Source organism: Anopheles arabiensis, chromosome 2 (assembly GCF_016920715.1).
Source record: "Anopheles arabiensis isolate DONGOLA chromosome 2, AaraD3, whole genome shotgun sequence".
In the NCBI taxonomy this organism is placed as follows: Eukaryota; Metazoa; Arthropoda; class Insecta; order Diptera; family Culicidae; genus Anopheles; species Anopheles arabiensis.
The window spans coordinates 43619863-43638132 of record NC_053517.1 but is presented as its reverse complement, the minus strand read 5'-3'; the positions used below and the strand labels follow the sequence as shown (position 1 = coordinate 43638132).

The 18270-nt window shown below is 44.4% G+C and overlaps 3 protein-coding genes and 1 pseudogene across 3 annotated transcripts; 2 read left to right on the top strand and 2 right to left on the bottom strand.

The window, feature by feature from the left end:
• The first annotated feature begins 831 nt into the window (after positions 1 to 831).
• Positions 832 to 2379, top strand: LOC120908639 (V-type proton ATPase subunit S1). Its single transcript, XM_040319854.1, has 2 exons — positions 832 to 1062; positions 1130 to 2379. The coding sequence occupies exons 1-2, from the start codon at positions 962 to 964 to the stop codon at positions 2193 to 2195; spliced, it is 1167 nt and encodes a 388-aa protein (XP_040175788.1). The 5' UTR covers positions 832 to 961; the 3' UTR covers positions 2196 to 2379.
• A 1246-nt stretch (positions 2380 to 3625) lies between these two features.
• On the bottom strand, positions 3626 to 6025 carry LOC120908637 (carboxypeptidase N subunit 2-like). Its single transcript, XM_040319853.1, has 2 exons — positions 5895 to 6025; positions 3626 to 5763 (listed from the first exon to the last, which is right to left on the bottom strand). The coding sequence occupies exons 1-2, from the start codon at positions 5912 to 5914 to the stop codon at positions 4074 to 4076; spliced, it is 1710 nt and encodes a 569-aa protein (XP_040175787.1). The 5' UTR covers positions 5915 to 6025; the 3' UTR covers positions 3626 to 4073.
• A 333-nt stretch (positions 6026 to 6358) lies between these two features.
• LOC120908638 lies at positions 6359 to 8749 on the bottom strand (annotated as a pseudogene).
• Positions 8750 to 13404: 4655 nt separating this feature from the next.
• Positions 13405 to 15070, top strand: LOC120893672. Its single transcript, XM_040295692.1, has 4 exons — positions 13405 to 13861; positions 13938 to 14008; positions 14078 to 14231; positions 14325 to 15070. The coding sequence occupies exons 1-4, from the start codon at positions 13720 to 13722 to the stop codon at positions 14417 to 14419; spliced, it is 462 nt and encodes a 153-aa protein (XP_040151626.1). The 5' UTR covers positions 13405 to 13719; the 3' UTR covers positions 14420 to 15070.
• Positions 15071 to 18270: the final 3200 nt, after the last annotated feature.

Sequence of the window (18270 nt, the reverse complement as noted above, 5' to 3'; positions counted from 1 at the left end):
AACCCGGGTATCCGGTTGCCAACTTAAAGGTTAAATGGTTGCGTTCTCAACAGTGCTCCTGCCGAAATCTGCCAATATAATCTGGCCACACTGGCTCGCAGGGCAAAAGCTCGCTCGAAAGGTCAATAACCGTCGCAAAACGTCAAAAACGACCGTCGCCAGCGCCTCAAAATCGTTGCGAGTTGCGTCGGTTTGCAGTACATGCGACGTCGGTTTTGACGTTTTGCGACGGTTTTGCGACGGTGGCCGCCAAAAAGCTCGCCTTGACCTGTGGGCAAAGTGACCAGAAATACTAATGTATACCGATGTATGTAGGGTTTGAAGGAAAAAATCTCAATTTCTTTATTCATTGAACTTTAAACCTCAGCCAAACAATCAAATAAATCTAAATAATGCAGCGAAAATCAAATGACAGCACGTACGATCAAATCGTATCCGATGAAGCACTGCTGCGGCCCTAAGCGGTCGCGTGGAGCCCCGAGAAAAAGAAATTGCCACCACTGAGAAAAAAATGTGCATCTTAGTCCTTCTTTGGCTTAGAATTCATAGTGCAATTTTCAGATCGACACTTCAGAAAAACCTTCATTTGTGTAATCACTGAACCAAATCTAATCCATATCTTAGGTAAAGGATGCATATTCTTTTGAAATGGAACTTTCATTATGCGCATTAGTACCCCCCCGCCCCCCACCCGCATCCCGCTTAACACTTCTTTCGCTTTCACTTCTTTTAACTCGAGTTAAGTTTCGAGTTTTAACCTACCGAGAACTACCGATAAAATATTGCTGCGCCTCCCGAAAATCGCCAATATAATCTGGTCACTCTGATTTTGATCACGAGATCAACTGGTTCGTAAACAGTCAGGTGACAAAAAAGTGCTCGCAGATAATTCCATTTCATCATCATTCCGCTCGAAATATTCGTCTTCCAAAACTTCCAGCCGTCGGTACACTCTCCAAAGATGGCCAAGTTAGGGGTAACTGTGACCCTGTTTCTGGCATTGGCCGTTTTTGGCAGTGCCCGTGCTGCTAATGTTCCAGTTTTCGTCTGGGGCAAACCATCGTAAGTATTCAAGGGCTTAGCAGGAGTCGATATTATAGCTTTATTTTACATTCCCATCTCTTCCCAGTGTTACGTACGTTCCGGCACTGAGTCTTTATTCGAGCTCCGAGTTTGGCGCCTTGGTTGAGGCACAGATTGACGAAAAGACTTTCACCATCGTGTTTGCAGAAGACCGACTGTCGGCGGAAGATCTCAGCCAGTGCAAGCTGAAGACGCAAACTTGCTTCAAGAATTTGCAGAAGCTGGAGCGTAAGTCGTACCTCCCGAGTGTAGAGGAACCACTGAGCGTGCTGGAAGGTTCGAACGCCCAAAGCGTCCAGCTCCGGCCCGATGGAACGCTCAGCGAACGGATCGTCCCACAGGCGGGCGGAATCGTGGTGGTGAATCTGTCAGGTGATGACTTTGCGTCACATGATGCTCTCATCGATGCCCTTTATGCACGCCTCCACAAGGAGCATCCCAACATTGTGGCCATCTACACCGGCAAAACGCCCTCCTTCAGCTATTCCAGCTTGGTGCGCAAGACCCGTCAGGCCGGGCAAGAGCCGGAACCAGCTAAGGTGGAGCTGAAGACCGATGGATTCCTGATGGTGTACGAAAAGTTCATGTTCGGCCAGGCCGATGCTGCCGAGCTCACCGTTGCCCAGCTGGGGGAGGCCACGAAGGTCGAAAATGCCACCACGGACGTTGTACAGATTCGACTGACTGGCGCCGGAGCACAGGTTGATCTGTTTTTCCTGCTGACCCAAGGCTCGTGGGAGATTACGGGAGTGTGGTTCGACAATCAGGAGTACTATCTGCGCCATCGGGTGCACGTTAATCAACACTTCTCGTACAGCTGCAATCAGTGGGAATACTATTCTTACGATTTGCAGAAGAAGATCGTCTTCGAGGAAGTGCAGCTGCAACCGTTCTGGCCGGGCGCTGATGGTGTAGCACCACCAAACAATCGGTTCGGAGATGCGTGGTACTGCGTCGGATTTACCACCGGTGGCATCCTGTCCGGGCTGTTCTTGGTGCTTATCTTCATCATCATCGGCTCGTACGGCATTGCCTGGATGATGGATATCCGCACAATGGACCGCTTCGACGATCCGAAGGGCAAAACGATTACGGTTAATGCGGCCGAGTAAAGCAGCTACTGCTTCCCCGCTCATAACTGCGAACGATTCGAGGCGAAGTTTCGCTAGTAGTACTTCCGTTGAGCGATGACCACTGTCCTTGTTTACGGTTTGGAATTGGAATGAGAGAGAAGACAATTTAAATACATTTGGCCATTCCTGTTAGAGCACATAAAGTACGGTGTTTTGGTATTTATTTATGTAGTCATCTCAAATACATGTCTTGTTGCAATAGAGAAACTTATATAAGAACTTTACAGTATCTTAATTTTAGGTCCCTATCGGCCTTGTTCCGATACCACCAAATTTATTATTCAAAATATGTTAATAAAAAATATAATTCAGACAGGTCCGGATCATCCACTACGCAAACATGCCGATTCATGACGATTTATAACTCTTAACGGGTAATTCAGACCGAGCCGCCCATACGGTTCATGACTATCGGGTCTCGGGTATCGTGGGAGTATTGAACAGAACTTTGGTAGTTGCGTCAAATAAGAAGAAGCAGAATGGTTTATTCGATATACAAAATGGTTCATTTTAATGACCTTATTCAATTGATAGAACAAAGTAGAGTGATAGTCGCAGTAATGGTCCATTCAGTGATCGATTGGAAGAGAAAGTGATTTTTTGTTAATTTTTTATGATATGTGTGTCACGAAATGTTAGATTATCAGCGTAGATCATTAGATACTAAACGAAGAGGTAATTTAATCATCATATGATTCAATTTTCATTTAGCGTAAATTATCGAGATTCTCCGTTAGTATCCAAATTTCATCGTCAACTATAACACATTTAAATCATAAAAATACCGAAAAAGGAGCAGATTAATCGTTACCTCTTATAATAATTTTGCATACAATTTCGCTTAAATAGTCTCCCTTTTAGAGATCAATATTTGGTCGGATCATGAAATGGATCTTAAATACAAAATGAGAACAATAAGCAAGACTTCACTCTGCATAAAACCGGTCGCCACGATTAAGTTAATTGCCTTTTTGGATCGCATTTCCAGCTAGGATCTAGATCAGGGGTCTCCAAAGTACGGTCCGCGGGCGCCCTCAAGCGCCTTTAATGCGGCCCGCGAGGGCTGGGTTAAGGTTTAATTAAATAGCTTTCTTTTCTAACAGATTTTTTTTACTTCTGAAAGATGAAAATCAAGATACCATAAAAGAAAGCTGCAGAAATTGATATATTTCAATAGTATTTTCTTAGTAAAATGAAATTTGAACCTCCACTCATTCTAAAGGTCAAAATGGCCCTCAACAAGGTTGATTGTGAAGCAATGCGGCCTGCGAACTGAAAAGTTTGGAGACCCCTGATCTAGATGAATCAAAAATTTTCCAGTAACATTTATTTGTATTTTTTTCGCTTTCTTTACGACTACTGTAAACAAATGCATTGTCATCCTTGGCGAAAACAATAACGGCACGATAGATTTTTACCGTTCATTATACATTTTATTAACATTTTGTCATACAAAATTGTGGTTTTTTTACCAATGTAGGCAGACAACCGTTAGTTGTCTACATCTACTGACACTTTTGGAGTATACTATTTATGTTGCCTTCCGCAGGTTATCAATTATTGACTCTTTGCTGTGAAACTACCTCCCGACAATTCTTATTAATTCCACTTTTAACTTCGTCACATCCGCTTCTTACTTTCATCACAAATTTTAAATGTACGGCTATTCACACATCTACTGCAGTTGATATGGCTGTACAGCTACCGGTTCCAAATTTGTACGGAAGCTTATCGCTCCGAGGTGCAAGCAAACATCATAACAAATCAGAAGCCGAAGGCCACAAAACAAATTTACTGCTCCACTTACGCTCACATTCTGTACGTGTCAGTCCACTATGCACAGCACTCTGCACCGTTTTAGACAAGGCGCACGGAATCTCCTTTGTCGACCGACGTGGCCCGACGCACATCGAATCGACGCTTGCGCATATGGTAAGCGAGCACCCCGAGACAAACGATACCGAACACGGAGAACGTGTACACTAGAACCTGGAATGTGACGTAGAGTGGTGATGATCCTACCACCGGCTGCTGCTCTGCCGGAGGAACGACCACGTCCGCGGTGACCATTGTGTTCAAGCGAACGGAAGCCGTTGGTTCCTTCGCAAACATTGGCGCCATCGTCGTCGCAATGTGACCAGCCTTCATCGGCTCGGACACTGTCGACCACGGCCGGGGGGATGATGAAGCATATTCCGCAATTTCCTGTTCGATGCCATCGCCAAAATCTTCCGCGTAGTAGTCGCTATAGTCGTTCGCGGCCTTGGTGGTTGTTTCTACGCCCGCCGAGCACAGCTCCACAAACACGGAGGAGAAGATGAGTGAGTTCGAAAGTCCTTGCATGTCTGCCCGCAGCTTGTGTTTGCGCATCTTGCTTAGCATACGCTCCATGTAGGTGGCGTTCCAACCATTGCCACAGATCTCGAGCACTCGCAGTTCGGGCAGGTATTCCCGCAGCTCGATAAAGTTGATGGTCTCAATGCGGTTGTAGGCAACGATCAGGGACTTGAGCTTGTTCATGGAGGAAAACATACGGAAATCAAGCTCCGTCATATTGTTGTAGGACAGGTCGAGCAAAGACATCCAGCTTAAGTTGGCAAACGTTTGCTCGTTGATCATAATGCTGGTATGGCTCAGAAACAGCTCTTCCAAATGTTCCAACGACCCAAACACACTGTCCGGCTGTAGAGGATTATTGCTTAGGCTAAGCTTCGAAATGTTTTTCATCAGCATAATCGATGTCACGTCCGTAATGGCGTTATCACTCAGCAGCAGATCGGTGATGTTAAAACCACTGCCCGATAGTTTCGCGATGCGGTTGTGGTTCGCTTGTACCACCTTCACATGATCACCCACATGTAGGCTGGTCAGCGAGTTGTTGTGCAGGAACAGCAGTGTTACCTTGAGGTCAGGAAAATCAAATGTTTTCAGCTGATTGTACGATAGGTCCAGCTTGAACAGATAGTCTATGCTGTCGAAGATGCCAGCGGGCAATTCGGTGAGCATGTTGCTGCTTAAGCTGACTGATCGCAACATCGGGGTGGAGCTGAATAGCGTCGGTGGCAGTTGGGTGATTTGATTTCCCGAAAGCACCAGCTGGGTGAGATTCTTTAGCCCGTAGAATGCATTCGGTGCAATGCTGGTCAAGTTGTTCGAGATTAGATAGAGGATGTGCAGCGCATCCAGCCCGCGGAAGGTGTAGTCCTCGAGCGCGCTCAGAACGTTGCTTCGGATGATGATCTTGAACAAAGCGGGCGTCTTTTCGAATGCTCCCGGTTCGATGCGACTGAGCGATCCTTGAAAAATTTCTATCGAGGTCAGATTGGTAAAAGGTGCGAAGGAGTCCACGGTTAGAATCGTATCGTTGTAGCGCAAAATCAACAGATCATTGATGTTCATGATGTTAGCGGGGCAGAACATCTCTGGGTGGTTTAGTACGGTGCTGTTTGCGTTGATTACAACGCAACTAGCTGGATGACACATGCATAGCGCTGCATCCGCCGAATCGAATGAAACGACGGCACTCAAAGTGATGCCCACCAGTAAGCTAATGCAAGATCAAGAAAAAGAAACGAAGAAAGACGCACAAGATCACATTCAAGCACAGAAATATTGAAGGCGTTCCGTTGTTTGCAGCTTTGCGAATTCTCCATAATGACGACGGATAGACGGACTTACCCTACGTAGCTGAGCTTCATCGTGTTGAGTAACTTAACTAATGAACCTCACTGGATTACTGTCGGTGATTGACTGAACGATGATCGCAAACTTGAATCGAGATTGGATCGCTCGAGCTAAAGGGGCATTTCGGTGCGAGTGCGAGTGCCGTTATCACCACCAGGACGTAAACGGTTTCTCGTGCGAACAACACACATGGAAGCATCGATTGTCAATTCTGTCTTCGTTCCAGTGGTTTGCGTTTTTGTGATAAGAAATCGTCTTCGTTGTTCAGCTTGTTGCGCTCCGTCCCCTGGCGGGTACGGTTGCATGCTCGTGTATAAGATGATCAAAGCATTCATTCCAGACAAACATTTCTCAAATGATTCGGTATCAAAAACTCGTTCCCACTACTTTGCTGAGAATAGCAAGATACTTCTTTCAATCGAAAATTGTTGTGCTTGTGAGTAATAAATGTTCCTCGGTTTAGTATAGTTCATTTGGCATTCTTTATTGTTTTACACGAGTTGCATCCATTCGAAACTGATCAAGTGTATACAGCCAAATCGGACCAGATTGCACATTTGCTTGTAAGAATCTGAAGCTTATCAAGAAACCGTTTCGCAAACTTGCCTTCGATAAATATAATTATTACATGCATTTACAGGACTATTTTTTGCAAATCGTTTCCTGTTCCCTTATCAAATCATTGGTTTGCATGCACGCCTTGAATAGAGAAAACAATTTAGCCGAATGTAACAGACCAATACGCGAGGATTGGAATTGAAATCTACGCATCTATGCGTGACTGAGTTTGCGGTGCCCTTTGGCACTCTCAATTTGCTAGTGTTTGAAAAAATTCCCATGAATCATCGATTGACTAAGACCTACGTAGCACAGCGTTCTATAGAACACAAGAACCGATGCCTCAAACCTTCAACTGATAGCGCAGTGCGTTCCAAACAAACACTTTAATACGTCAAGTTGTTTGTCTTAATGTTCTACGTAATTATTCATAACATCTTGGTATTCCGTACCGGCGTCTCCTCAACAGCTGCACTTCCTGTATGTTATACTAGCAATAAACTCGGCACAGCTTTGCCTCTACTAGCAACATTTTAGCACAATGGAAACGTTGTCAACATGAGACTCACTAGCCGTTCAAATCGCAAGAAACCAAACTTTCGTGCGAGATGGACGTTCGTCGCTGGATGCGTTCCTTAAGCACTACCGGAAAGTATCGACTATCGACAAACAATTTACCCAGCAGTCCACACACCATACACAATAGCAGTGCAATGACGACATACTCTGCCGTCTTATCACCTTCACGACCGTGTTCGTGCCTTTCCCCGGCACGATCATCATCGCCCAGCTCATGGTCGGTCTCGTTACCGAACGCTGGCGTCACCTTCAACGGACACTTCGACTCGTCGAACAGGTAGTCGCTCCGTATGTACGGTTGGATGTCATGCTTCTTCAAGTCGTCGATCGCAATTGACAGCGAGGTCGAGTTCCAGGGCAGATCGTAGATACCGAGCGATTTCAGGTTCGGGAAATTTCTCTTGATCGAACCGATCGAGATGTTAGCGATCGGGTTGCCGCTGATCATCAGCCTTTCAGCAGGCGCTGCGAGGTTAAATTTTCCAGATCGATCTTCTTCAGATTATTGTACGATATGTCCAGGAAGCGCAGCTTCCGCAAATCGTGCAACGTTTTATAGTTTAGGCTGATGTTCGTGCACTCGATGTTGAGGGCGGTAATTTGCTTCAGGTTCAGGAAGTCCGTCCCCTTTTGCTGCAGATTGTGCGAAATGTCCAGGGAGCGAAGCGTATCGGCACACCGCTGCAACCAATCGAATCCCTGCAGACGGTTGTGGGCCAGATAGAGCTTCTCCAGACTGCAATTGCGCCCGACGGTTACCGTATCGATGGCGTTGTGTGAGGCATGAAACTCACTGCAGTTTCCGTTCACGTGTACGCTGGTCAGATTGTTGTACTTAAGGTTCACCTTGCGCACGCTAATCTCCGTCCAGGACATGTCGACCAGCTGGTTGTAGGACGCATCAAGGTACGTCAGCGCCACGGCACCATCCGGAGGGAACCAACTATCGAAGCTGAGCAGCAGCAGTCGGTTGTGGTTGAGATCGAGCGTTTTTAGCTTGCGCAGCTTGTGAAACACTCCACTCGGCAGGCGTGTCAGGTTGTTGTACGACAGGTTAAGCTCTTCCAGCTCGCCCAAAAACTCGAACGCATCGTGCTTGATCTCGGCGATACGGTTGTGGTGGAACAGCAGATACTGCAGCTTGGGGGTTTTGGGAAACATGTGCGAATCTAGTAGCGTGATGTTCGTTCCCGTAATTTCAATGTGATTCAGCTTGTTACAGTCGACAAAGCTGTTCGGATCAATCTCGCGGTAGAACAGACTGTTCAGAACGATGAAGCTCTCAAGGTTCGGCAGCGAGGCAAACATCTTCGTCGGCACACCGATTATCTTCTTGTTGCTAATGGTTAGCTTCGTGATGAAGCTCCAGTTGAACTTGATGTCGGTGCTGGACGATTGGAAGACATCGTCAAAGTCGATAAACTCACAGTGCGGTGGTTTTTCTCCCTCGTGATCGAAACACACGTCCACAAAATCATTATCCTCGGCAAATGCGATCGATACCGCACCCCATACGATCGCTAGTAGCCTGTTGGATTCGGAAGCACCAATCGTACAATCAGATGAATCTTTGTGAATTGCCACTGCTCTTCCAATACTTACCAGTACCGAAACATGACGCGCGAGAACGGTAACCGCTATCCAAAACGACGTAATACGTACTGATGTCGTTCGGTGCTCGGAATAAGCTACTGTATCGTGGAGCAGGAATGTGCAAGGGATTAAGAAATAAGGCACATCCATAGCGTATGCCACACCACTGCCCCATACAGTCGGGCCAGGGCGCGTTACGGAATCCATCGACACTGTGGCCAGTGTAGACACAATAGACTTAAACCTTAATTGAAGAAGATTGGTTCACCGTCGTGCATTTCGGGAGAGCGATCTTAAAGTCGCAGTATCAGCACGTCCGTAAGAGAGAAGCCAGCGCGCGTATCGAGCTGTAGTAAATCAAATCGTTGTAGCAGTGTATGATACGAAGACATATGTGTATGCGGATGAGGATGAATGGGTAACAGATCGACTAGGGATAGGAACCAGCAACGATGGAAAGACATTTCCGGTGCATGTGTACGAGCAAATAATTGTGTAAATCTGTGTGTGTGCTACATCGTAACGCTATCTGGAATAACGCGCCTGCGAGGTATGCAATCGTGCGCTACGTATCGTAATGTGACCACCAAGCGCCGTACACTTTCTTGTAACACCAACAATACACACATTTTTGTCATAACCTTAGAATAAACATTTCATTTCATGTATGTACAATTTTATGTTACAGTCCGTGTTCGATCGTTTTTGATCTTGCGCCATCAATCACGGCAAGGGAATCATTTAATCAACCCAACCCCATCCAATACGGTCGAGCTGTCGAGCTACGGTGATTCGATTCTCACGCACAACTAGACCGTAGGCGAAAGATCGTCACAGGGACGGTCGGAATGCCCACTTCCGGTCTGTTGAATGAATGAAGAAGAAATGTGTGCTGGGGGAATAAAAAAAAGACAAAAAGCTACGGCCTCGGATTGAAAAGAAATCTAGAGCTGGCGCGAGCAAACCGACACCGATGTGGCGTGCGCTGGCTGCCCGCCGTGAGTCGAATTTATCGATATTTAGTGTCAGATTTATGCGTTCAATCGTATGGCACCGTGTGTGGCTTCAAAATGTCTTGGTTTGATTGCTGTGGTGGTGGTGGTTGTGGAGGTTATTTCTTCTTCGGTTTCGTTCCCATTCCCCCACGAATGCAGTCGATCGCGGATGCAGAAGCAAAGAAAGGCATATTGGGCATTGAATGAAGCTATGGACGCAAGCGAATGCTCGCTAGTAACAACTCTCCGTTCAAGTTGAATGAAATCGAATTTATAAATCTTTCGCTTTAATGATATGATGTGCTTCGATGAGGTCGCTTTAGAAGTTGGCAAGCAGTTGCAATTTAATTCATCTCGGAGTATGAAAATATAAAGGATCCATGGATCAATCAATACATCGGAAGCAGTGGACAAGTAGAACTGGTATGCGTAGTGTGTGGTCCAGACGAACAATATTTTCATTGGATAGAAAGATGAGACGATTTAATTCCTTAAGATTTTTTTTTGTTACACCTATTTTTATGCTTGGGATTTACAAATTTTATTAATAATCTATACAATAAATCCTATGTCTGTCTACTGAGTGTGTCGAATATCGAGCTAATTTGACTGGCGTTAACCAGTTTTTCACCGCCAGTGTGACATTTACCATTAAATTTGAGCGCATTAACGTCGTGCAGAAATGTGCAGCCAATATTTTCCCGGAGGTCACGGCGGAGGTCGCATCACCAGCGCCATACACACCAGTGAACCACTTCATTCGGCGAACGATGATTAACAGCAGAAATAACCTTTAAAAGGGGCCATTATTGGCGCCCCGGCTGGTGGACTAGTTTATGCTGCCGGTTGGAGCTTTCCCCTTTGCGCACCCTGACCCCACAGCGCTCGGTGACAGACGCTCTCGGTGACTCGGTGCTGACAGTAGCGCGCCGTACGATTCGCAATCCAGCCCGCCGTTTACCTCCCATCCCCCCGCAGAATTTCCACCGAGCGTTGAGATTAATAAATCAAATAAAACACCGCTTGCAATCGAGGGAGATCAGTCCCGAAGCGCCATGGTCGCGTTCAGTGCCGGCATGGCGGTATTTATTCGTCGTTTGTTTTTTTTTTATGTTGCTCGCTAGTTGGGACTCTTTTCTCCGCTGCTTTCCATACCGTTCAGTGACGCTTCAAGGCGATAAATTATAGTAATTTAAACGTTGTTTCAATATTGAGAGTAAATCGTGATACAATTCCATTTTCGTGAGCACACCTCCTGCGACGATTGTTGGGCGTGCGGTGAAGGTGTAGCAATTGCTGAATTGTGAGCGTTTTTTTCCAGCGCGTCATTTAGTGAATTGTTTTTGCATTTGCTGTCCTGCGATTCTAATAGGTTTGATCGTTGTGAGGCATCTGTTATCAAACACATTTAGATATTATTGTAAATAAATCCTATTCTGAACTCGATTAACTTTTTTTATTATTATTTTAAATTCAAAACTAACCAGACACAACTGCTTAAGCATTCGTTTTCATGTGTATTACATGAATAGATACATTGTACAAAGCCACAATTATGTCGGTCACCCGTAGCTTAGTGTCCAGTCGCACTTAGCGGTCCACTTTTGAACGGTCGGTGATCTATCATTTTTGGTTGCTTGCAAAAACTAGACCTCCAAATCCTTGCTATTCCCTATTTCTTCATTCGAATGCCTCTCACTCTCTCCGTTTGTGGACCGCGGACCATACCAACCGTGCCCTTTTTACTACAGGTTGTCCAGCTTTGGTCAAGAATGACAAGTCGAAGTAAGTTCCACCACTGTGTAGATTAATTACGATAAGATCCATTACTATCCACTTTTACCAGATTATTCACCAATGGCTGGGGCTGCAGCTGGTGTGTCGGCCATGCAGGGTCAGCTGTGTGTGTGTGTGTGTGTGTGCGCCAAACTCTATAAACACTAGTTTTGCTTTTTCGATGTTGCTTTACTGCTAGTCGTGAGTTTCTAATCTAAACGTGTGCGGCAGTAATCAATCAACGCCGGGCGAGAACGGGATTTGGCGATTAATGTCTCAAATACTTGACCAGTGCAGGCACAATACAGGGGGAGGTAAGCGTGTTAGGGATCATAAAATAATTATGATATACTTTTGACACGGCCATTTGCAGCCGATCAGTCACGATCCTGTCCGGCTGGGGTGTTTGAATTTGGATTATTATTTTCTGCCGTGAATGTTCTTCACTATTTAAACGATGGTGAGGCAGTGGATGTTATGGCTTGTATAATGTGCCGTTTAAAACAATGGAACAATAAATGGTTGGATATTTCGAACATGGTAAGGTGTGGCAGGTAATTTAAGGCGAAACGGTATGCAATTGATACGCAAAAAAACCCACAGGAACTCAATTGGTCATAAAGCGGTGTTAAGGTTTAGGATCATACTTGGCTATATGCTTCGCCCTGTTGTGCGGTCGTAATTTGCTACGGAACATAAATTTCTCACTTGCTTTAGATACATTTGTCTTGGGCTCATTGCAATGATCGAGTGGCTCGTATATTGTGTGCCAAAATGATCTCTTTAGCAAATTCTTATGTCTTCGAGTCATTGGATGGGTAATGAGGGTGCGTAAATGTTTTGCTTGTTGTGTCAAAATTATGATTGAAGTCTTCATAATATAAAGCAAAGAGGATTGTTACAAGATGATTTCTAAATACTCAAAACTGTTGTGGTTTTATAGGACACTTTATGTAATGGGAAAAAGAAGTCAAAAGAAAAAGTATAGTGTTAATAAGTTGTGACGTGCACTTAATGTAAAGACATATGTAAAGGATGACGAATATAATGTTACTTAAAAAACATTTTATTTTAGGATCATGGTTTGATTGATTCATAATTAGTTTCCCATAACCTTTACCCTTTGTAAAATTCGCGTAAACAGTTATGCTTTTTACACAAACCTTTGTTACTGATTATTTGTTTTACGTTTCATTCCAAAGCAGTTTCCTTCTGTGGCGCATCAATAGCACATTTATATCATACTAGTCCTTTTTTGGATATCTTTTCAAATCTTACACATCGTTTCATTCTCTTACTGGGTTTGGTGGCATCTGAGAAAATCGCCCCATTATGGAACGTTACTCACGCTACGCAAGGATGTTGGCATAATCATTGCTCACCGATCAGCTCGCAGGGAATGAGGTTCGAATAAAGATGTCACCGGTAGATGGTTGTCGGCACCGTTGCCAGCTAACATACTGGCCGGTATAAATTCCAATCAGTGGCAATCTTCTACAGTAATGGCCACCAGCAATACGCGTCGAACGTTGGCTTGTATGGTGCTTATGGTGTTTTTTTTTCATCTGGCAAGAGAGCGATAAGTTACCAAAGCAATGAGAATAGCAAATGATGGCGATGATGGCGCAACAAAAACCGAAAGGATCATGATCTTTGCTCATGGCGTGGGGAAATTAAACGAAGCTATAAATTAGTAACGTGTCCTGTTGAATGTTTATAGTACATATTTTATTACTTCATAACTGGGAAATGAACATATCACTTGTTAGTATCGGTAAGTGTACTACAGGTAGATTTTTTGTTGTATTCAAGAAAACGGAGTTTATCAATAGTGAGGAAATGTTTGGGTTTACTATTGCAAAATTAAACGATTAAATTAAGCTATAATACAATATCACAACAGTCATAACAGTATGTTTTCAAACAAATTCAAATGCATCTGAAATGCCAGCATAAGAAAAATACATTGCGCATGAGCGCAAAACGTCACACAGCAACGGGTGTCCTCACCCCAACACACCGCGTTACGCGTCGTTCATAGCCAGGACATATATTTCTAGAAGTCCCGTCAAAACAATAGATACTGAAAACTTGTAAACCTTTATTATAGTTGTAGTTACGTAGTGTTCTGCAGTGACCGGTGTGCCAATTAATCTGCCTCTTAACCAGCGCTGTGTTGAACGGACTTTGTTGAAAGCTGTATTGCTCGGCTTACTCGGGAAGGATACAAGCGAGGGCACATTCCGTTGGTGTACGGTATCTTCAGCTTCTCTTTTGCAAAAGTGAAGGAGTGTGATTCAATTATTAATACAGTGACGATGCGTTGCTCGGTGTGTAATTACTATTCGTGGAGTTACTTTATCGCGTTCGGAGAAATCTTCATCTCCTTCCACATTGCCCGTGCCTTCCTGCACTGTGCACGGTCGACGAGCTTTTCGCAAAAGCTAGCTTGCGATGGTGGTAAGTAAGGGAGTGGGAAATTGAGGGGAAAGAGGCACTTTTCTATGACTCATCGGCTTGCGTTTCATTCCTACAGTGGAGCCTATCATCGTATTGCTGGTGTTGTACAATTTGCTTTCTCTGTTACTTATCATCGGTGTTACAAAGGTGCGTTTGTTGAGTAGTAGAATAAATATTGAACTTCTAATAGCAGTGCTTTTTTATTTCTCTTATTAGCGCAATGAAAAATTACTACAGATTTATCAAACCTGCACAATAACCCTCAAAGCATCGGCTATCGTGCGACGGATAGTGCTCAGCGCGACCGAGTATGACGGGAGGAATGATGGTAAAACGATAATAGAGATTAAACTTATCATCGTGTTTACGTGTAAGTAGTGGAAACATGCTTACATCTATGGTTTAAAAGCAATATCCTACGAGCTCTTTCATTCATACGAAACAATCACATCTCGTGTTGTAGTAATATTCACCCTGGAAGCGCTCGTGGTCGCCGGTGCCTGTCGGAAGATGCGTCGCGAACAACAGGAGCAGCTGTACTACATAGATGTGGTCTAGTGGCGTCCCGAGAAAGGAGCTGGACAACCACATCTGGAGCAATGCTAAGGGAAATGCAGGCTGGTCATTGCATCTTACCCGTCCGTCCGTCTGTCGCACTGTAGCAATCGCGGTAAAATATCGGGGGTTGTCAAAGGAAGCTGTTGCCAAAGGAAGTTTCAGTTCGTCAAACAGGCCGTCGCCTTGGACTGTTCATTGTCATTCCATCCACTCCGGGAGTGTACCGCTCCCGATGGACACGTTTGCAATTAAAACCCATTCAACACATATACCTTGCATATATTTACATTTAACAATCGCGTCGTACGTGCTTCTTAGAGGATTATACAGCGGTGAGAACTTAATGATACCAAAAAAACAAACAAAGCAAACATAATTAACTCATACAAAACTTTATTGGAATGCAACAAATTACGCGTACCAGTGCATAACCAGTACTCGTTGGCCGTGGCGAGAAGTGATACCGGTACTTTTTGGCTGACACATACCTTACCCAGTGCTTTTTGTAAAACAGATTAGGAAAAGTGCTATAGTAGCAAATGAAATTCGCAAAACTTCCAATCGAAGGAAATTAGTGAGAGGCCTGACGAAATATGTTCGATTTTTCGATGCATTTAGAATAAACACGATCCCTTACACATGTTTCTAGCATTTCTTTGTGGATTTGAACGATTTTCAGTGCTATCTGCTGTACTCAACACGGAAGTTCGTGCGCTCCGTGAACAACGCCCTACCAGCTGATCTAAGCAGAAGAGAAGCATTTCATCTCTGCAGCTTTTTCTATCCATTATCTGGTCAAAAGTTTCACCCTGACCTGATTGTTTACATTCGAATATATGTGCAGTGCTCGTGATAAAACGGCGTTTGCTTCCACCGTCATCCACGCGACAGGAGCGTTCCTTTCACGGTCACGATCGACACCAAATGCGGCGCCGCAAAACGCAAAGAGGCTCTCCGACGACGAGGTGCGGACCAAATCCATGATAAAATAGTAATAAGAATTGAAAGGGGTGTTGAAAAAAACAGTAACACTAGCAGAGAGCGAACCCGTCGTGATTCGTTATGGTTTTCAGCGCGTCAAGTGATCGGTAAGGTTGGCCCCAGGTGTAATTTTCTAGTCCGGTTAACATGTTAGCAACACGGGCAAACTATCCCTCTAGAGACCCCAAGACACCAGTGCTGACGGTCCCGTGGCAAATTCAACAAAAGAACGATCACGTACTGTGCAAAGGCTGTGGTTGTGTGGACAGCGTACGTTAGGTTTGCTTTTTTCGCCCAATAATGCACATTGGAGTCCAATATCTTCGGACGGGTTGAATTATTTTGATGGTGCGTTTTAAAATGCATTTCAATTTAGATTTTGTATCGAAGAGGCAGCCTTTTCAACCGATCTGTTTCGGAAGGCTGGAAAATTCATTATGCAAAACATGTACCTAGAAAGGACTGAACACTGAAATGAACGGGTCACAACTGTTTAATAGTATGGTTGTCCCACAAACAAAAGGGAAATCAGAGCAACGGTCCATCCACACATCCGACAGTGTATCTAGCCATGGCTGCCTGCTGAGTTGCGTCTGTGTAAATCAGCGGCACCCAACACTCAGTGCGTTTTCAGTGTTACGAAAGGTGAATCCCGGGAGGTCTGACACTCACCGGACTGTCGACAATCTAAAACGTATCGTTTGTTTGCCCCGCGTACCGAAAGGACTTTCCATTTCGTTGGATTGAGCTACTGACCCTCGAGGGATCAAAGGGTACACTCCCGGGGTATCTGTATCGGTCGAGAATGTCGGCGTTACTGTGAGACGTTTCTCATTATCTTCTCAGACGATCAGGAGCAATAATACGTTGTCAGGTGATGAAAGATGATGCTACCCGCGATGCTTCAACCGTGGGAAGAGTTTTGAATAACCTTTGGTGTGGTGTTAGGACTTTGTTTTAATTATTTACTAGTTTTCAACCTTTTTGTAGCTTTTTCTCCCGTTTAGTGGCAGCCCATGGTATTTTACCATTAAAAAATCCATCCAAAATTCCCCCTTTAAAAATTCAAATCCCTTCTTGGGGGGAATTCCTCACCGGTTGAAAGTCGCTGATTTAGACAGTGGAATGATGTACACTTAAAAGTTTTAATTGAAATTACATTACTACTATAACTATTATTTTTAATTCTTAAGGTATTGTTTGATCTAATCCAGAACTTACGAAGTAGCAATTTTGTCAACCAAACTTGATTCAACTAATTGAATTAAATCAGAAAGTCACCTTTCGAGCTCAAACAAAAACAAAAGAATATTTACAAAATTGATGTAAATATTACAGATTCACAGATTAGGTTCATTTTTGCGACAGTTTAACATAAAACTAAAAAGAACCATCGATTTTTTTATATGGGCTAGTCTGTTTAAGCCAGGCCATTCTACTGAGTGTTGTTGATGAGTAGGTTAACCGAGCCCACCGTTGCACTAAACCGGGTGGGTTGGAGAATGGGCTGGACCGCTGTCAAACAAATTAACCTGTCATTCCGTAGACATGCGTGTGCGCGTGTCGTCTGAGCTTTGGCAGCTTATCTGGCATCATCCGTACCGCCCCAACGCAACTATGCATCAACGAGCGACTATTTACAAAGATGATAACTACAAATTTACGCAGCCCACTGTTGGTATTCCAATCGATCAATCTACGGGTGCCGGGCGTCCCTGTCGTAGGACACTTCTGGTCCCCAAGACTCCGCAGAAGTTGTGAGCATTAAAAAAACACTTTCCACCCATTTTTTTTGTCCAAACGTTGCCAGATAGGGGGGAGTCGTCCGGCCGGGTTTCACTTTCGCGTGACCATGTTGGGGTTGTGCATGTTAAATTGTTGATAATTATGCTATCTTCGAATTTATCACCCAAGACACTTGGGAGCGATCGTTTCCCGGTTACACACTCAGGGAAAGGAGACCTGCTTTGAGCAAGTCACCATAAACACACCCAATTGCACCCTAGACGTTCGTTTAGGCTTATGTCGCGTGTAACGGATTTCGTTTGATCGAGCATTAGTTTCGAGTTGGATGCTGAGCAACGATTGAGCCGATTTGTCCAATTGATTGGCGCTGTTTAGCATGAGCGATAACAGCGTGATAATGATTGATCGTTTATCGCTTATCGCTGCTGGCATCGTTAGCAGCAATGTTTCACGATTTGACTGGTTGCTTCGATTTGTGTATGCTCTCATGTCTGCATCGATGAGCATGTGTGCGCTTCCATTCGGGTTTGTTTGTGATACAATGTGATCTGGTTTATCTTCAAGCATCTCTAATAACAGTCGGAGAAAAAGTGTAATAATGTATATTTAAAATATCATCGAAACGAGAAATCACTTCAGAGCATCTGATTGGTGATTAATTTCATGGATTAATCAATATTGTGAGTGACTGCACAAACCCATCTCACAGTCTTGTTATAAACATCGCCTTTACAACATGGCTGCTGATGATCGACTTGACTTGATCAGGACCGTCCTTGGGATTGATTTTTAATTGCTATTAATTATAAAAGATTGATAATTTATGATGCATTATGCAAACATGCACCTATCACTGATGAAACGGTGAAATCCAGGGCCGAGTAAACGGGATCCTATCTTTACAGAAAGCCCCAGGAGGACGTTAAAAACGCCCACAAAAGATCCCAATTTGCGGGGTCTGGCGGCCGTCCATTTACCGGATCCCGAGGGCGTTCGTAGGCGGATCTTGATATCGGAACTGGATGGAAAGCCCGTTACAGTGAATTCCGCGTCAATGAAGCACTTGCATTGAGAGCAGCACAGGAGACCGATTATGTGAGAATGTAGGAACTGTGCCCAACTAT

What these genes read in the sequence shown, in the direction of transcription:
- LOC120908639 (XM_040319854.1), top strand. Translation starts at nt 962, where the DNA reads ATGGCCAAGTTAGGGGTAACTGTGACCCTGTTTCTGGCATTGGCCGTT. An exon ending in TTCGTCTGGGGCAAACCATC is followed by an intron (nt 1,063 to 1,129) that starts GTAAGTATTCAA and finishes ATCTCTTCCCAG; the next exon opens with TGTTACGTACGTTCCGGCAC.
- LOC120908637 (XM_040319853.1), bottom strand. Translation starts at nt 5,914, where the DNA reads ATGAAGCTCAGCTACGTAGG. An exon ending in ATGAAGCTCAGCTACGTAGG is followed by an intron (nt 5,764 to 5,894) that starts GTAAGTCCGTCT and finishes ATCTTGCATTAG; the next exon opens with CTTACTGGTGGGCATCACTT.
- LOC120893672 (XM_040295692.1), top strand. Translation starts at nt 13,720, where the DNA reads ATGCGTTGCTCGGTGTGTAATTACTATTCGTGGAGTTACTTTATCGCG. An exon ending in AAAGCTAGCTTGCGATGGTG is followed by an intron (nt 13,862 to 13,937) that starts GTAAGTAAGGGA and finishes TCATTCCTACAG; the next exon opens with TGGAGCCTATCATCGTATTG. An exon ending in ACTTATCATCGTGTTTACGT is followed by an intron (nt 14,232 to 14,324) that starts GTAAGTAGTGGA and finishes CTCGTGTTGTAG; the next exon opens with TAATATTCACCCTGGAAGCG.